The 18672-nt window shown below is 40.9% G+C and overlaps 1 protein-coding gene across 4 annotated transcripts in view; it reads right to left on the bottom strand.

The window, feature by feature from the left end:
* Positions 1-2404: 2404 nt before the first annotated feature.
* stk3 (serine/threonine kinase 3 (STE20 homolog, yeast)) overlaps positions 2405-18672 on the bottom strand; it is a 425519-nt gene continuing 409251 nt past the window's right edge. For all 4 annotated transcript variants that reach the window (XM_041190243.1, XM_041190244.1, XM_041190246.1 and 1 more), the window contains one exon: positions 2405-3200. In XM_041190243.1, coding sequence (XP_041046177.1) covers positions 3042-3200 — 159 coding nt within the window. In that variant the 3' untranslated portion in view covers positions 2405-3041. The remainder of the gene's footprint in view (positions 3201-18672) is intronic.

Raw genomic sequence — 18672 nt, 5'->3', positions numbered from 1 at the left:
CTAATGCTCAAATCATTCTAGCCTCAGGCTGGATCTAGTTTCACCAAACTCAGTAATTATAGTTCTTTAATGCATGTGCTTTTCAGAAATTCAGAGCAGCATCACATTTTATCAGCTCATCCCAATTTGAAACAAAATACATTAATCAACTAAGTTTCTAGATGGAAAGAGCTTTAAAAGTTTAAATTATAATCTGAATACTAATTTTCAAATAGGAATGTATGTAGACTTGATTGACTTTACTGTGAAAGCAAACAAAAGCTTTTATCTTTGGCATAGTCAATTCAGTATTGTCTGCCCAATTTCCAAGAATCCACTTGTCTAGTTCTTATCTATCAGAATGTTGCACACTGTTCGCATAAGTTTTAATCTTCAGCTGAAAGCCTATCTGAATACAGCATCCAATACTACATATAGTGGCATAAGAATTAAGGATTGTAGGAGAAGAACCAGGTAAAGTAATCAAAGAGAAGTCAAGAATAATCAGGCTAGTTTATAAGTGCAGTCAAATGGCCAGACCTACCTTAGCTAAAAATCTAAGTGCTCATCATCCTTGCCTTGATTTGAAGAGTCAACACATAAATGGGAAAACCTTTCAAAACTCTACACTGTGAGAGATGGTTAATTACAATACAGTACAAAAAAATGAATTATCTAACTTCTAGAGCTACTCCCAAAACTGATCTTAGTTAACAATTGACAAATCAATGTCAGCTCACTGTTGCCCAGCTCAAGCATGCATTGTCAATGTCTCCTTTAGCAAAATTAACACATCAGATTTGTACACGTACTAATATTATAAGATCAAACAGTAGCTTGGTAAACCCACTGAGTGCTATGAGGTGGTATAACAGATGGCAGAATCCACCCACGGCATTGAATGATCTGGCCATGCTCCTAGTTGGTGAGGCTCTGCACTCAAAGTGTTCATATTCACTGAATAAATTAACAGTAAAGCTTTAAAGGATAAATGAACAATAATTTTACATTATTTTTAAAATTGAGTAACAGCATAAATTAGCTTATTTGGACATCATCCAAACTTTCAAGTGGTACAGGGATGGGACAATGTTTAGAGGGTTCAATCAAATGTTAAGTTTATGTGTGGAAATTTTAACTGAAAGGAAACCTTATTGAACCTTGTTTACAAATGTCACACTAAATCTTTAAGGCATCGATATTTAGGAAAGTAACTTGCAAAATAGTCCAGATACAGTGGGAAAAATCAGCAAAGTATAGTTGATACAGCATTATTGTCTTATATTTCTGTAGAGCATCTACATCATAGGAAAGTTCCTCTTGTAAGTTCACAAAGTCAATCCAGTCAGTGCATCTGCTTACAGCCTACTGCAATCGTGAGGAGATTCAACTTCATCTACACACTAAATGTGAGACTAATAAGTTAAGAAATAAACTTTTAAGAAGGCATCAAGGTATAATGAAAACAAGAAAATTGGCACCTACTGATTTCTTCAAGTACTCATGTGCACCAATAAAATCAGTATTCACTTAAAAATAAATTAACTACAATCTTTACCATGCTTGTGTGCTATGGGAATCTGGTCCCGTACACTTTCAAGATGGGCAATGAAACATTTTGTCTCATCTTGTATGAATCAGTGGCAGTGGTTAATGCAATACCAATTGCTCTGTATTAGTTTAGTGTTGAAGTGTTTGTGGCTCAAAGTCTACTTTTATCAGTAAGCCTGCCCAAATACATTACATCAAGTGTGCGCATCATAAGTAAACATGAAAGAGATCTAGCAGGACCAGCAGAATTAAAATGTTCTCTTAAGGTACAGTGGACACAATTACAGTGCTCTTGCCAGCAGTAGTCCTGGCTCTCTGTTCTAATATAAACAAAGACATGTGAGTATGTTCAATAATACAAAGCATTATCTTTTAAGAAGTGGCTTCTCTCTGTACCATCAGAAGTAAAACACTGCTGACATTAAGCAAATAGTTGCTACCAGAGGCATGAGGTGCTACATGACAACCTGGCACATTAACACAGCCAGTTTTGACTGTTCAACCTTCCTGTACAGGTCAGGAATGTTATTTTTACACTGCAGACTTATCCCAAAAGTGGGGCACGTCCAGAGCCTGAAACTTTAAAGTCATATTGTGACCTTTGAACAACTGTTCGTGTGCACTTCTGCACCCATATACTTCAGAATTGCCATTGGTGGTCTGAAATTTGAAGGGAGCTTACAAAATGGCAGTAGCTTCAGCACATTGTGGAATTACTTACAACAGAAAGCATAATATTAGAGGTATACAGGTTACTTGGCAGAAGTCCAGTTTTTAAATGTAAAGAATTATGATAGTGACAAATTGACACACACTCAACAAATCTGTGTTGCATTTAAAAATTTGACTTGAGGAGTCAGCAAATACTACCTAGTTTACGACTCAGGTTAAGTTTTAATCTTTTCAGACTTATAATGGTGTTTCTTGATATCAAGGCAAGCTCAAACAGCATACATCGGTATTTTGTGCTGGTCACAAATATTGCCATCTTTGTTGTATTTGAGGCTGTTAAAGTAATTACCTAAGTCAATGATGTGTTATGTTCTAAACTGATTTACAATTACATTATATAATTTTAAGCTGTGGAGATAAAAAAAACAAGTAGTGCTAAAAAAGAAAGGACATACAGTACATTGCTATTAAAACTGTTTGCTTCAATGCCTATGGGATGAACTGCAGATCATAATTAACATGATTCTACCAGTGTTTGAATATTTTTGGTTCATTAATTGTTCTGACAGTCAATGCTTCTTCTAAGCTGCACAGGTGCATGGCCACGCAACAACCCAAAAGTTCCGGCACAGGCCGAGCACAAGTCGGTCCCTTTAAGTTACTATATGTGCACAGCCAGGCAAGTGAAGAGTAAAGGCCCCGTGCACTTAATCACCCACTCACTACAGAAACAAATTAGAGAGTGCATTGCTGACAGTAAAGATATAACACAGGCTATGTTACCCAGGACAGTTTGGGTAGGTTCTGTTGGATGAGAGTTGGATGTCTGATGAATTCAGCTAGAAGTTCTGCTGTCTTCGTTTCTTGGCATCCATGGCATCCAGAATGGGCTGCCGTTTAGCCTGGTATCTTTGGCGCAGATCCTCAATTTCTCGTTCCATCATTGGATCCAGTGCACTCAATCTCATCTGTAATTCTTCAAAGCTCAGGTTTTTCAACTACAAAACAAAAAACATAATGGTGGAAAACAGCATCTATAAAAGCAAAATGTGATTTACATAATGATGAAGTAATTCCTGTAGTAATAACACCCTACTATCAAATTATGCGATTGGAAATAAATTGTAACTGGAAAAAGCCTGGCAATCAATTACACAATTGCTCAATATTTATTTCGATCTATTGTTTTATCTCCACCTTTTAGCCCATTTCGATCCCTTCCCCCCACCCCACCCCCACTAGGGCTATGTGTCACTTGTTTGTCCTGCTTTCTACCCTTAATGTCACAATTAGCACATTCCTTAGATAATATCACCACCATCAACACCCCTTTGTCCTTTTGTCTATGACATCTTTGGCAATCTCTTCTTTGGCTCCACCTATCACCGGCCCTCTATCCAGCTCTACGTGTCCCACCCCCTTCAACCCAGCTTATATTTCACCTCTTTTCTATATTTCTTTAGTTCTGATGAAGAGTCATACGGACATGAAACATTAACTGTGTTCCTTTCGCAGATGCTGTCAGACCTGCTGAGTTTTTCCAGCTATTTTTGTTTTTGTTTCAGATTTCCAGCACCCGCAGTATTTTGCTTTTATACAATTGCTCTGTGTTTACAATGCAAATGGAAACCTGGCACCTTGGATTTAAAACAACAAGGACCTTGAATTATTATTTTTTTTTACCTTTACACTGAAGCCCTGTTTTGTTCCCCATCACCTCCTCCAACCAATCATCTTTTTGTCCTTCTTATCAGGAAGTTTGCACAGTCCAGCCATTTCCTTCTCCATTGTGCTATGCTAATTTTCAGTTAACTGTCAAGAGGCATGTTTGAGCAGTCCAGGAAGGAGACCAACCAATAACATTTCATTCCCTCTCAACCTTCTACAGATAACTCTGTAGGGATGAATTTAATAACATTCTAAGGAAGTCCAAGGACAGTAGTCATGATGAAATGTAATCTCAGAGAGCTGATTGGGTGATGTTAGTGCCACTTTTCAGTCAGATATTAATAGATATATGTTGAGTAGCAAAGACTCCCTCACCCACAGATCTCTTTCTAATTCCAACATACAGGATATAGCTGAATCCACTGTTTATCATCTCCCTCTAGGGCCACAAGATCCAGACAGCCGAGAAAGAGCTATCCAGTCTAATGCCACTTTACAGTTTTCGGTCTGTAGCCCTGAAAGTTGCAGCACCAAGTCCATAGCTGAATCACAGAATTTTAACGGCACAGAAGGAGGCCATTCAGCCCATTGTGTCTGCACCGGCTCTCCAAATGAGCATTATGACCTAGTGCCATTGTCCTGCCTTTTCCCCATACCCCTGCACATTGTTTCTATTCAAATAATCATCTAATGTCCTCTTGAATGCCTTCATTGAACCTGCCTCCATCACACTTCCAGGCAGGGCATTCAAGACCCAAACCACTTGTTATGTGAATAAGTTTTTCTCACATCACACTTGCTCCTTTTGCAAATCATTTCAATCTGTGCCCTCTTGTTCTTGGTCCTTTTATGAGCAGGAACAGCTTCTCCCTATCTACTCTGTACAGCCCCTTCATAATTTTAAACATCTCTATCAAATTTCCTCTTAGCCTTCTTCTCTTCAAGGAGAACAGTCCCACCCTCTCTAATCTATCTTCGTAACTGAAGTTTCTCATCCTTGGAACCATTCTTGTAAACCTCTTCTGCACCCTCTCCAACATGTTTACATCCTTCCCATAATGTGGTGCCCAGAACTGTGTACACTACTCCAGCTGAGGTCTAACGAGTGTCTCTTATAAATTCTGCAAAATCTCCTTGCTCTTATACTCTATGCCCTTATTAATAAAGTCTAGGATACTAGATGCTTTATTAACTGCACACATTGGATGCCAAACGCCAGAGTTTTCCCACTCAATCTGTCTTTGTCATTTTGTAACTTCCTGCTCCCATCTGCGCTGCCTAAAAACTCTCCTAACTTTGTGGCACCTGTAAACACGGGTATACAATTCTCAATTTCTTCAAAGTCATTAATATTTATTTCCATGGGAAATTTCAAGTTTTCCTTTACTGAAATGAATAAAAGCATGTTATAGCATTAAAACAGATAAACAATATAATGAATTTCCTTTGCATACAAGATTATAGCTGTATTACATGAATCACTAATAGCACTGCTCTTTTTTTTATGGATTGCAGGAATTCCATGCAATCATGGAAGGTTCTTTATATCAGGCAAACCTGTGCCAGCAATTTTGGGCCCAAGGCAGGATTTCAGGCAGCAATATACATACAAATTAATGCCATTACGTATCTGTATATACTCATCAGCCTCCTGAATACTTGCAAGTTTCTATCATTTCTTCATTATTTAGCAACAAATCAATGGATGCCCTATATTTTCAATTGTGTACATTTATGGGCCTTTGCACTTTTGGAATTTTCACTAAAGTTAAATAATTTACGAGAAACCATTAGACTTAATTGTCCCAGGTCTAAAAAATAAGTTTAAATAAGTCCAGCTTTGTTTTGTAGGTGATATTTTTCTGTGTTTTTTTTTAAACGCACTGTCTGCCTCTGCCACTCTTTCAGGCAGTTCCAGACTCCCATCACCCTCTGGGTGAAAACATTACTTAACTACCTTCTAATCCTTTTGCCAATTACTTTAAATCTATGGCTCCTGGTTGCTAACCTCTCTGCTCTCTGCAGTAACCTAGCTGCAGTATAACTCGTGTTTCATACAGTTCTAGCACAACCTCTCTGCTCTTATTCTCTAGGCCTCTGGCAATAAAAGAAAGAATCACATATTGCTTCCTGAACACCTTATCTACCTGTCCTGCTTCTTACAGGGATCTGTGGACAGGCATTCCAAGGTCCCTCTGTTCCTCTACACTTCTCAGTATCTGACCATTCATTGTATACTCCTTTACCTTGTTTGTCCTCCCCAAATGCATTATCTCACACTTCTAATTTCATTTGCCACTTCTCTGTCCACCTGACCAGTCGTAGAAACATAGAAACATAAAAAAAGGAGCAGGAGTAGTCCATTCGGCCCTTCGAGCCTGCTCCACCATTCATTATGATCATGGTTGATCATCCAACTCAATAGCCTGCTCCCACTTTCTCCCCATATCCCTTTCGCCTCAAGAGCTATAGTTAACTCCTTCTTAAAAACATACAATGTTTTGGCCCCAACTACTTCCTGTGGTAGCGAATTCTAAAGGCTCACCACTCTCTGGGTGAAGAAATTTCTCCTCATCTCAGTCCTAATGATCTACCCCGTATCGTCAGACTGTGACCCCTGGTTCTGGACTCCCCCACCATCGGGAACATCCTTCCTGCATCTACCCTGTCTAGTCCTGTTAGAATTTTATAGGTTTCTATGAGATCCCCCCTCATGCTTCTGAACTCCAGTGAATATAATCCTAACCGACTCAATCTCTCCTCATATGTCAGTCCCGCCTTCCCAGGAATCAGTCTGGTAAACCTTCGCTGCACTCCCTCTATAGCAAGAACGTCCTTCCTCAGATAAGGAGACCAAAACTGCACACTATATTCCAAGTGTGGTCTCACCAAGGCCCTGTACAATTGCAGCAAGATATCCCTGCTCCTGTACTCGAATCCTCTCGCTATGAAGGCCAGCATACCATTTACCTTCTTTACCGCCTGCTGCACCTGCATGCTTACCTTCAATGACTGGTGTACAAGGACACCCAGGTCTCGTTGCACATTTCCCTCTCTCAATTTATAGCCATTCAGATAATAATCTGCCTTCCTGTTTTTGCTACCAAAGTGGATAACCTCACATTTATCCACATTATATTGCATCTGCCATGCATTTGCCCCGTCACTCAGCTTGTCCAAATCACCCTGATGCATCTCTGCATCCTCCTCACAGCTCACCCTCCCACCCAGCTTTGTGTCATCTGCGAATTTGGAGATATTACATTTAGCTCCCTCATCTAAATCATTATTGTGAATAGTTGGGGTCCCGGCACCAATCCCTGAGGTACCCCATTGTCACTGTCGGCCATTTGGAAAAAGACCCGTTTGTTCCTACTCTTTGTTTCCTGTCTGCCAATCAGCTTTCTATCCATCTCAATACACTACCACCATTCCCACATCCTTTAATTTTACACGCTAATCTCTTATGTGGGACTTTGTCGAAAGCCTTCTGAAAGTCCAAATAAACTACATCCACTGGCTCTCCCTCATCAACTCTACTAGTTACAGATATTTTCCTGTAAACTACAACTTTCTTCCTCACTATCACCCACATAGCCATTGTTCATATCATCAGCAAACTTGTTCATCATGCCCACTATGTTTAAGTCTAAATCATTGATGTGTACCGCAAGAAACACAGTAATGAGCCTGGCAGAAACAGAAAATCATTAAGGGATTCAAGGGTTATGGGAAAAAGGCAGGAAAGTGGAGTTGAGGAATATCAGATCAGACATGATCTCATTGAATGGGGGAGCAGACTCGATGGGCCGAATGGCCTACTACTGCTCCTACCTCTCATGGTCTTATAATCAGCTTTCCAGTTGCAAAAATACCCATTGACCATAACCCTTTGCATCCTGCCACTGAATCAATTTTGGATCTAACTTGCAACTTTCTCTTGGATTGCATGAGCTTTGAATTTTCTGACCAGTCGGCCTTCACAGAATCTTACAGCACAGAAGGCCATTCAGCCCATCATGCCTGTATCAGAGCTTTGAAAGCAATCCAATTAGTTCCACTGATAAGAACATAAGAAATAGGAGGAGTAGGCCATTCAGCATGCGAGCCAGCTCCACCATTCAATAAAATCATGGCTGATCTTCTACTTCAACATCATTTTCCTGCACTATCCCTGTACCCCTTGACATTTTTAATATGTAGAAATCTATCCATCTCAGTCTTGAACACAGTCAATGACTGAGCCTCCACAGCCCTCTGGGGTAGGGAATTCCAAAGATTCATCACCCTCCTCATCTCAGTCCTAAAGGGCCTGCCCCTTATCCTGAGACTTTCCTCTGGTTCTAGACACCCCTCAGCCAAGGGAAACATCCTTCTTGCATCTACCCTGTCGAGTGCTTTAAGAATTTTGTATGTTTGAATGAGATCACCTCTCATTCTTCTAAACTCCTGAGAATAAAGGCCCAGTCTATTAATCTTTCCTCATAGGGCAATCATATGCAGCTACCATGAGCTAGGCAGGCTCATTATTTTGTTCAATAAAATTGTTCCTTAGACACCACAGGAATGTTTTTACTAAAATGCTGAATGTGTAGTTCACCAACTGCACAGAAGTTCCAGCTTTTCATAAGGCATTTGCTGCGATATTGGTGAGACGGTGAGAAGCGAACCCCATATGAAAAAACAAAAATGTAAAAAAAAACACTGAGCACTCATTCTGCAGTGCAGCCTATATATATATTTCATTCAATCCTTTCAGTATTTTAAATCTCTGGATCATGATCCTCTCTCAGTCTTTACTCCAATAAAAGCAAGTTGTGTTCCATAAACCTCTCTTCATAACTCCTTAACCCCTGAAGCAATTCTTGTCCCTCTTCTTTGAATCCTACGGAACAGTAGTCAATTAAGGGCCTCTTCCCACTATCGGCAGAATTTTAAGAGCAGCAGGGGATCCTCTGAAGCCTGGGATACCACCTAGTGAATCTGAAGGCCACACTGCAGGGTCCTAATCAGGCACTCTGACTCTTGGAGGGACCCCTTCAGTAACATCCCACCCCTGGCCTCACTAATCAACACCCTACCAGCTGACTGGTCTCGGTGACCTCTGATGACCCCCGACAGCACTCACCTAGCTGTGAGGGCAGTGTTCCACCCGCTTTTCTGGGCTGGGTGCAGTCCCAGCAGTGGCCACAGCTCCTGGCGGCACTGCTGGGATTGGAACTGCTAGCAATCAATTGGCTAGCAGCTCTTGGAAGCAGGCTCTCATCCCTTAAAGGGAAGGGAGCCCTGATGGCAGTTTATTATTTGCATGATGGGCCTAAAATCCAGCTTTGGACGGTGGGGCGGGGGTGTGGGGGGGTGGGGAGTGCTGGCCCAAATGGCCAAGTTGGGGTTCCCCCAGCTTATCGGCCCATAGCTGGGGCCTCCAGCACCCTGACAAAATTCAGCTCAATATTTCAAAAACTGCCTCAATAGTGAGCTAAAGGTGGTTCTTTCTTAATAACACATGCAACATTATTTTTATAAATTCAGTTATATGGTCATTCCTTAGCCAATCTGCTCAATAGTGCTGACTCATTCAACCATTGTTCCCCTTTTACATACTTGTCACCTGACCACATAACTTGCTGTCAACAGGTGACTTTTTAATGGAAGCACCTTCCTCAATACTGTAGGTAAATAGTCGAATAGCAGACCTAGTGCAGAGCCCAGTCTTCTACCAGCATAAATGATAGATTGCCTTTTGCTGTGATAATTAATTGGAGAGCCAATAATTTAATCATATACAGCACTAGAAATTCCACAGAAAGGATTCTCTCTTTTGTTAAGGAGTTTCTAAATGGGATAAACTGTTATGGATACAGATACTAGATTTGCTCTCCCAAGAAGGGAGGCAATGGCGTAGTGATATTGTTGCTGGACTAGTAATCCAGAGACCCAGGGTAATGCTTTGAGGACCTGGATTCGAATCCCGCAATGGCAGATGGTGGTATCTGAATTCAATTAAAAAGCTGGAATTCAAAGTCTAACAATGAAACCATTGTCAATTGTTGTAAAAACCCATCTGGTTCACTAATGTCCTTTAGGAAATCCTTACCCGGTCTACATGTGACTCCAGACCCATAGCAATGTGGTTGACTCTTAAATGCCCTCTGAGCAGGGGCAATAAATGCTGGCCTAGCCAATGATGCCTACATCCAATGAATAAAAAAAAAACTATCTTTCAGTAACCAGGTTTTGAGTTAGTGAAAATGAGTTCAGTTGATTTCCTAAAATAACATTAACATCTTTAGAGTAATAATTGGTACAATGCCTCTTCAGTAATTGTTTTTAAAAACTAGGCAGTTCTTTATTCATGCACATGAGATTTGATTCTTTGTAGAAGACTTCAGGGAAAACCAGAAGCGACAATGGCGATTTGAATAATTCACTATATAAACACAAAACAAGAAAACTAATTTAAACTGTAACTCTGTCATTTCCTTAGTTACTTCTTTATTCAAGTACTATTGCTGGCTTGTCAACTAAATATAACAAACTACAATGTTTAAGCTATCTTAAAGTAATTTGCACTGTGAATTATGATACCTAACAACCCTAACTGTTTTGCTAAGAACATGCTAAAATTAACTGAAGCTCAGGAACCCACTCTATGCTTGCCATGCACTCACAATCAGGACATTGTTAAAAATTAAGGATTTCAAAGATCCTCTCCAACATCATGTTTCCAAGTATCTAATGATTTGGGAAACGAACAGGAAGGGCTTACTAATCTGGACATGTGGTGAGTAGACAAGTAGAATAATTTAGTTAAAGTTTCAAGTCCAATATGACTCTTCTTCCGAACAGCTCCAAAGAAGAATCATATTGGATTCAAAATGTTAACTTTGTTTCTCCCTCCACAGATGCTGCCTGATCTGCTAAGCTTTTCCAGCATTTTGTTTTTATTTGGGCAGATTGGACAAGTTGGGATTATATCCACTGGAGTTTAGAAGAGAAAGAGGCGACTTGTTTGAAAGCTTTAAGATCCTGAGAGGTCTTGACAGGGTGGATGTGGAGATGATGTTTCCTTTTGTGGGAGAATCTAGAACTAGGGGTCACTGTTTAAAAATAAGGGGTCGCACATTTAAGACAGAGATGAGGAGAATTTTTTCTCTCTGAAGGTCATCAGCTTTTGGAACTCTCTTCCTCAAAAGGCAGTAGATGCAGAATCTTTCAATATTTTTAAGGCAGAGCTAAACAGATTTTTGATTAACAAAGGGGTGAAAGGTTTTCAGGGAAAGGGAGGAATGAGATTACAATCAGATCAGCCAGGATCTTATTGAATGGCTGAGCAGCCTCGAGGGGCCCGAGTGGCCTACTCCTGCTCCTAATTCGCAAGCTCATATGTATTTCAGATTTCCAGTATCCACTGTATTTTGCTTTTATAAGAATAATTTAGCTTTATTAACTTAGGAAAAAAATACATTAGCATATATTTCCACAGTTCCACCTAAGTAAGCAATAACTCTCTTTCTCTACTACATGTAAAAGTTTAAAAACTTTTAAGGAGATAGCTAAATTAGTGGATAAGGGCTATCATTCTAATCACTTCCCCTTGAAATTCAATGGTATTACCATCACTGAATCCTCCACCATCAACATCCTGAGTTACCACTGAACAGAAACTGAATTAGACCAGCCATATAAATACTGTGGCTACAACAGCAGGTCAGAGGCTGGGAATTCTGCAGTAAGTAACTCATCACCTGGCTTCCCAAAGTCAGTCCATCATCTACAAAGCACTAGTCAGGAATGTGATGGAATACTTTCCACTTTCCTGGATGAGCGTCGCTCCAAAAGCACTCAAGAAGCTCAATGTCATCCAGGACAAAACAGCACTCCATTCATTACCTTAAACGTTCACTCCCTCCACCACTAATGCATAATAACTGCTGTATACCATCCACAAGATGCACTGCAGCGACTCACCAATGCTTCTTCAAATGCAGCTTCCAAAAGAAAGAAAAAAGCAGCAGTCATGTAGAAAAACCACCACCTGCAAGTTCCCTTCCAAGTAATTCAGCAAACTAATTTAGAAAAAGATTGCCCTTCCTTTGTTATTGCTGGGTCAAAATTTTGGAAGTTTAACAGTTTTCAACAGCACTATAGGTGTACTTCCACCATGTAGACTGCAGCGGTTCAAGAAGGTGGCTCACCACCGCCTTCTCAAGAGCAATTATAGATGGGCAATAAATGTTGGTCCTAATAGCGATGCTCACACCCTGAGAATGAAAGAAAAAATAGTCCCTGTATCTTCAGTCTCGTCTTCCAAAGGTGAATGAGGGATGGGCAATAAATACTAGCCCTACCAGAGACATCCACATCCCAGGAATGAGTAAAAATCATGTACTGGAAATTGCTCCAGTACCTCAAGTGTCTCCTCGTATTTATAGCTTCCTAACTCTGGTATGATTCTGGTGAACCTGCACTGCATTCACTCTATGGGCAGGGTTTTCCGCACCCACCTGCTGCCGGGATCCTCCAGTCCCGCCGCAAGTCAATGGACTTCTGGCTGGTGCACCGCCTCGAGGAGGCCGGAAAATCTCAGCCTATGTCTTTAATACAATAGGCCATTTAAAACTGTAGTATAATCAATGTTTGCACAAGTTTATTATTACTTCTTCATTCTTTCACACTACATCCAAATTTTTAAAATCCAAAGCGTACACTTTCAGTTTCATTTCATCTCCCAAAATGTAACTCTAAATTGCATATTCTAATTATTTTCCCAGAAATCTTGTGTGCAAGCACTTCCTGTCACATTTTCCCACTATAAACTCCTATGTCCTACACGGAGGTCTTCAAAATCATAAAGGGTTTAGATACAATAAATAAAGGTGTTCCCGATAGCTGAAGGGCTAATAAACAGATTTAAAGTGATTGTGTCAAGGAACATATTTTTCCTAATATTACTGTGGGATGCTTTAAAGCAGGTGTGTGTGTGTGTGTGTGTGTGTGTGTGTGTGTGTGTGTGTGTGTGTGTGTGTAATTTAATTAAACTAGAGATGATTAGACTGCAAGGTTTAAATCATCAAAGCAGTTAGGGGTAAAACAGGTGTTTGAAATGGAGATGAGTAAACTAGGGTAAGGTCTCAACAGAGACGGTGTGAATGGATTTGGCATTTTTAGATGAATGGAGAAACACTTGATTTTCAAAGGGCCATGGAAAATGTTTACAACTGGCAAGGTAAATAAGGCAAGGTAATAACTATTACATTGATTTTTCCCAAAAATGCTGGCCACAATGATAACATAAAAAATGTTTATACTCTGGGAAAAGTAACTTCTAAAGGCAAGTTGAAACAATGGGATTTACTGATCAAAAAGGGAGAAATATATTTAAGGAAGGATGGAAGACTATGAGAGGTCTGATCGTGTGAGGTCTTGAAAGGTGCACCGTGTGAAACAGAACAGTGGGAAAAGCCTCTAGCCACCCTGCAGAAGTGTGCTGTTCCAATGACCAAAGTTGTGTTAAAAGCCTTTGGAAGTCCATTGTCCAGTGGGTGCTTGTTGGATGATTTTATGGGCAGAATTATTTATTTCCTTGGCAGGCGGGCTCAGCAGGGGAGCCGACTGCTGCCAACGATCAGGACCGGACCAAGTTTTCACAATGGCCGGGGGTGGGGTGGGGGTGGGTGGAGAGGGGAGGATGAGCGGATTCAGTGTGATCTTTGCGCATGCGCACAAGTGCACACTTCATAATCTCCCTGAGGCACAGAGCTATCTCAGGGAGATGAAGCATTGTTAAAAAAAGAAAATAGAAATGTAATAAAACATGTCCCCTCATGTGACTCTGTCACATGAACAGGGACATGTTATTAATTCAATTTTTATTTAATCTTTATTTGCTTTTGGAAACCTCATCCTGCCTGTGGATGATTTCCAAAAAAACGCAAAGGACGCTTGGTCTTTTCACCTGCCCACCAACCGTCAGGTTGAACAGGCAACGAAAAATTTAAGTTAATTGATTACTTGATGGCCTTAACAGGCCTTTTAACTGTCAGCAGGCATGCTGCCGACTCCAACGCACACCCACCGACTGAACTATCATGCGACTGCGCGTTGACGTCAACACGCTTGATCAACGTCAACACGCATGATTTCACGCTCGAGTGGGTTGGGCACCCGCCTGCCCGCCGAGCAAAATTTCTGCCCTATGAATTTGGAATCTATTTGGACTGTTGCCTTAAAGGGTGTGTATAGTTAGCAGCCTGGTTAAGTAGAAATTTTGGGAACTGTTATAACTATGTAACTGTAATCTTGGGGAGAATTTTCTCCCCGTTAGGGGGGTTGGGCGGGAGCGGGAGCGGGCGCAGGCACAGCCAATCGCCGCCTGTGATCGGCTGGGCCCTGCCATTTTACGTGGGCAGGCCAATTAAGGCCCGCCCAGCATGATGTGCACACGATAACACTGAGTGCTCCCTGTGCAGGCAGGGTGGGGGTCGCCTGAGTCGGGGCCTGCACGCGAAAGAGCGCAGAAATCTACCTGAGGCACAGAGCTGCCTCAGGGAGATTAGTTTAAGTTAAAAAAAATTTAATAAAGAAAAAAAAACATTTTAAGACATGTCCCCTCATGTGAAACTGTCACATGAGCTGGGACATGTCTATTAATTTTATTAAAAATTTTTACAAGACTTTAAAAACCTTTATGAAACCTCATCCCGTCCGTGGATGAGGTTTCATGATAAATGCAAAGGCCACCTGTGCTCTTCATCTGTCTGTCAACTTTAAGGTTGGACGGGCAGCTCAGTTAATTGTTTCAATTGACAGTTAACTGGCCTTAATAGGCTTTTGACAGTTTGGCAGGCGCACATCCGAGTCAGCTGTGCGCCCGCCAAACTGAAAATCTGAATGATGTGCAGTGACATCGGGACACACGCCCAACATCACCGTGCGTCATTTTATGCCTCAGCGGGTGGGGGCCCGCCCCCGCTTGCCAAGCCAAAGATTCTGCCCCTTGTGTGTGTTTTAGTTTGTTCTTCTTTTGTTAATAAATGTTTTAATTTAATCTTTAAAATCTCTAAAGGTGGTGGTGGACTCATTACTTCTGACTTCAGTGCACAAGCCTTCACATAATCAATACAAATTGCAAAATCATTGTAATAGTGTGGCCAAGCTTCCCTTGTGGATTTGGTCAGCCTGGCAAATACCACCTGCCATATCCAAACAATTGTCAAAAGAACTCGAGGCAACAAGGAGGAAAATAAGTGGCTAGGAATTGGAATGGTGAATATAGATTCAACAGTAGCCTTCAAAAGTGAAATGATAAATACTCGAAGGGAAAAATAATGCAGGAAAATTGGGAAAGAGGGAGGGAGTGGGACTAACTGGATTGCACGTCTAAATATCCGGCGTAGACTCAATGAGCCAAATAGCCTCCTTCTGTGGCTGTATTATTCTTTGATCTCCATTATCTATGTGTGTCACGCTGTAATAAATTTTCTGCCAATGACGATACTGTAGTACCTTGGTTTTACATCTCTCAGCTCGTCAGCTTGTGCTGCATAGAAATACTCATACTGTAACTACTTCATTTCCCAAATAGCCACATAAGATAAATCTATATATGACTTTCAAAATGGTATTGCAACAGAAGTGAAGACTACCCTTTACTATCACTCCTTAGGTGCAAAATCACAGAGACTGACTGGTTTTCAAGCTAAAAATTCTTAGCTAGAACCTTCCAGATGTTTTATTTTTAAAAGCCAGGTTCTTTCTGTTGACAATTAGGCAAACATGCTTTACACCAAAGCAAAATTTATTAAGATAAAGAATTTGGGAAGAAAAGCACAGCTAAACAATGCTGCAATACACAACAATGAGAACATTTCTCTCAATAATACTGCTAAAAATACCTGCTGTTTTGAATCAATGCATTAATTACTTACGTGTTAAGTACTGTTGCAATGCAACAAATGAGTTCAAAAGGCAGCTTACTGTCTTTATGTAATTATGCAAAATTTTAACAATCTAATACGCAATAAGTCACCGATAATTTAAATTAGCCTTGAAATATGTAGGTCATATTCAGGTTTCAATGGTTAATTCTAAATAGGCAAGAAAGCACAGATAAAACATACACAGTTGCTTATGCATTCAGCTATTTGATAGCTGAATTTCAGATGACTATGTAGCTCTTATAGCCCGTTCATCATTATTAGCACTGAAAAATCTCATGAAAGCAAAGGCTGTTTTAAATCTCTTGTATAGAAGCATACGAGTTATATTTTAACCAAAGGTTGCTATGGATTTACACATTTCAGCCTAATTAATACCCCAGGCATAAATGTGTTGACATCAACTTAAAATAGGCATCAAAATACAATTAGCTTTCCATTTCATTGGGGTTTGGTAGAGGTCAGTGAGGTGATGTGTGTGGATATTTGTTTTGGCAATACATTAACAGCTTTTCTTGTTATTAAGTAAGGAAATGTCTGCACAGGAGTGCTGTGCTTGGCTGCAGTAGAGAACTTCAGTTGGAGTTTGGTGACTGAGGGAAGTTAATGGTTAAATTAAGGGTAAAATCCTATCTAAAGTCGAGCATTTCTTTAATTTAGCAATTAACTAAAACTTGCTGTTGAAGTTGGCAGAAGGTGACTTTTAGTTCAGCCTTAAAACAGGGCTCATACAGCTCAGCTTGCAGCTGAAACTAGTTAATTAGATAACTTGCTTCATCAGGTTTTCAGAGGCTAGATTCAGAGAGTAGAAAAGTAGGCTATCTTATAGTGCTGACTTAGTCTGCACTGGAGTGCTCTGTTTGGCTGCAGTAGAACTTTCTGTTGGAGTTTGGTGATGGGGAGGAGGTGCTCCTTTCCTTTTTTACCTTCACTCAAAGAAGAGTGGTGGCCTCAGTAAGTAGGTACTGGTGAGTAAATTAGAAAAGTGTAATATTTTTAAAGTTTCTATACTGGATTTAACTGCGAAGCGCCAGGAATAAGGGAAATTTAGGGTCACTATAATAAGTAATATAGATAATCCAAAGTAGACTAAAAATAACATTAAGGGAGTAGAGTTAAGGCGTGGCAGGGCAGCTCAGTCAAGTGGAATGCATGTCCTGTAATATGTGCGAAGTCACGGACGCTACCGGTGTCTTGGCTGATGATGTGTGCAGGAAGTGCTGTCAGCTGCAGAAACTTCAGCTCCGGGTTTCAGAGCTCGTGCAGGGGGCTGAAGTCACTGAGAGCTATGTGGATAGTACGTTCAAAGAGGTCACACTGCAGCTTAAGGGCCCGGAGATATAGATGGAATGGGTGACCACCAGGCTATCCAAGAGAAGTAGGCAGGTAGTGCAGTCCAGTCTCTTGGGGTCCTGCTCACAAATCGGTTTTCCATTTTGGAGGCTGGTGAGGGCGCTGGTTCCTGAGAAGAGTACAGTCGGAGCCAAGCTTGTGGCACCATGAGCAGCTCAGCTGTACAGGAGGAGAGGAAGAAGAAAGGAAGAGCTATAGTGATAAGGGATTCATTGGTTCGTGGAACAGACAGTCGTTTCTGTGACTGTAGATGTGATTCCAGGATGGTATGTTACCTCCCTGGTGCTAGAGTCAAGGATGTCACAAAGCAGATGCAGGACATTCTTCTGGGAGAGTGTAATCAGCCAGAGGTCATGGTCCATATTGGTATCAATGACTTAGGTAGGAAGGGGGATGTGGTCCAGCAATCAGAATTTAGGGAGCTAGGTAGAAAACTAGCAAGCAGGACCTCTAGTGTAGTAACCTCCAGATTACTCCCAGTGCCACAAGCCAGTGAGCACAGAAATAGGAGGATAAGGTAGATGAATGCGTGGCTGGAAAGATGGTGCAGGAGAAAAGGCTTTAGATTCCTTGGACACTAGGACTGGCTCTGGGGGAGATGGCACATGTACAAGCTGGACAGATTGCACCTGAACAGAGCTGAGGCTGAATTCCTTGCAGAGCGTTTTGCTAGTGCTGTTGGGAGAGCTTTAAACTAACTCAGCAGGGGTGTGGGAACCAATAAAAAATATCAGAGCAACACCAGGGTGCCCAAAATATTGGGAGGGACTGGTAGTACTAGTATAGAGAATAGTGAGTTAATAGATAAAGTCAGGGTAAGGGAGAAAGTAACAAAATCTAAATCAGGGTTATTATGCATGTATGTGAATACATGGAGTATAGTAAATAAGATTGGGGAGTTACAGGTGCATATTGCCATGTGGAAATATGATGTTGTGGCGATAACAGAGACCGGGCTAAAGGAAGGGCAGAACTGGGTGTTAAATATTTCCGGGTACAAGGTGTTCAGAAGAGATAGGAAAGGAGGGGTGGCGGTATTGGTTAAGGAGAGCATTGCAGTGCTGGAGAAAGATGATGTCCCAGAAGGTTCAAGGACAGAGCCAATTAACTAAAAGGGTGCAATTACATTGTTCAGTGTAGCCTATAGATTGCATATTGTGAGAAGGACGTAGAAGAACAAATCTGCAGGGTAATTACAGAGAGATGCAGACATTATACAGTAATTATAATGGGGGACTTTAATTACCCAATGTAGACTGGGACAGTGGTAGTGTAAAGGATGGAGAGGGGCAAAAGTTCCTAGACTGTGTTCGGGAGAATTTTCTACAGCACTGTGTCCAATCCAAGAAAAGATGCACTATTGGACCTGGTTCTTGGTAATGAGGCAGGCCAAGTAGATCAAATGTCAGTGGGGGAACATTTAGGAGATAGTGATCATCGTATTGTGTTTTAGGATGATGATAGAAAAGGACGATCGGCATTCCAGAGTAAAAATAATTAATTGGACAAG

This window comes from Carcharodon carcharias, chromosome 6 (genome assembly GCF_017639515.1).
Source record: "Carcharodon carcharias isolate sCarCar2 chromosome 6, sCarCar2.pri, whole genome shotgun sequence".
NCBI classification, from domain to species: Eukaryota; Metazoa; Chordata; class Chondrichthyes; order Lamniformes; family Lamnidae; genus Carcharodon; species Carcharodon carcharias.
This window is presented reverse-complemented; position numbering and strand designations above follow the sequence as displayed.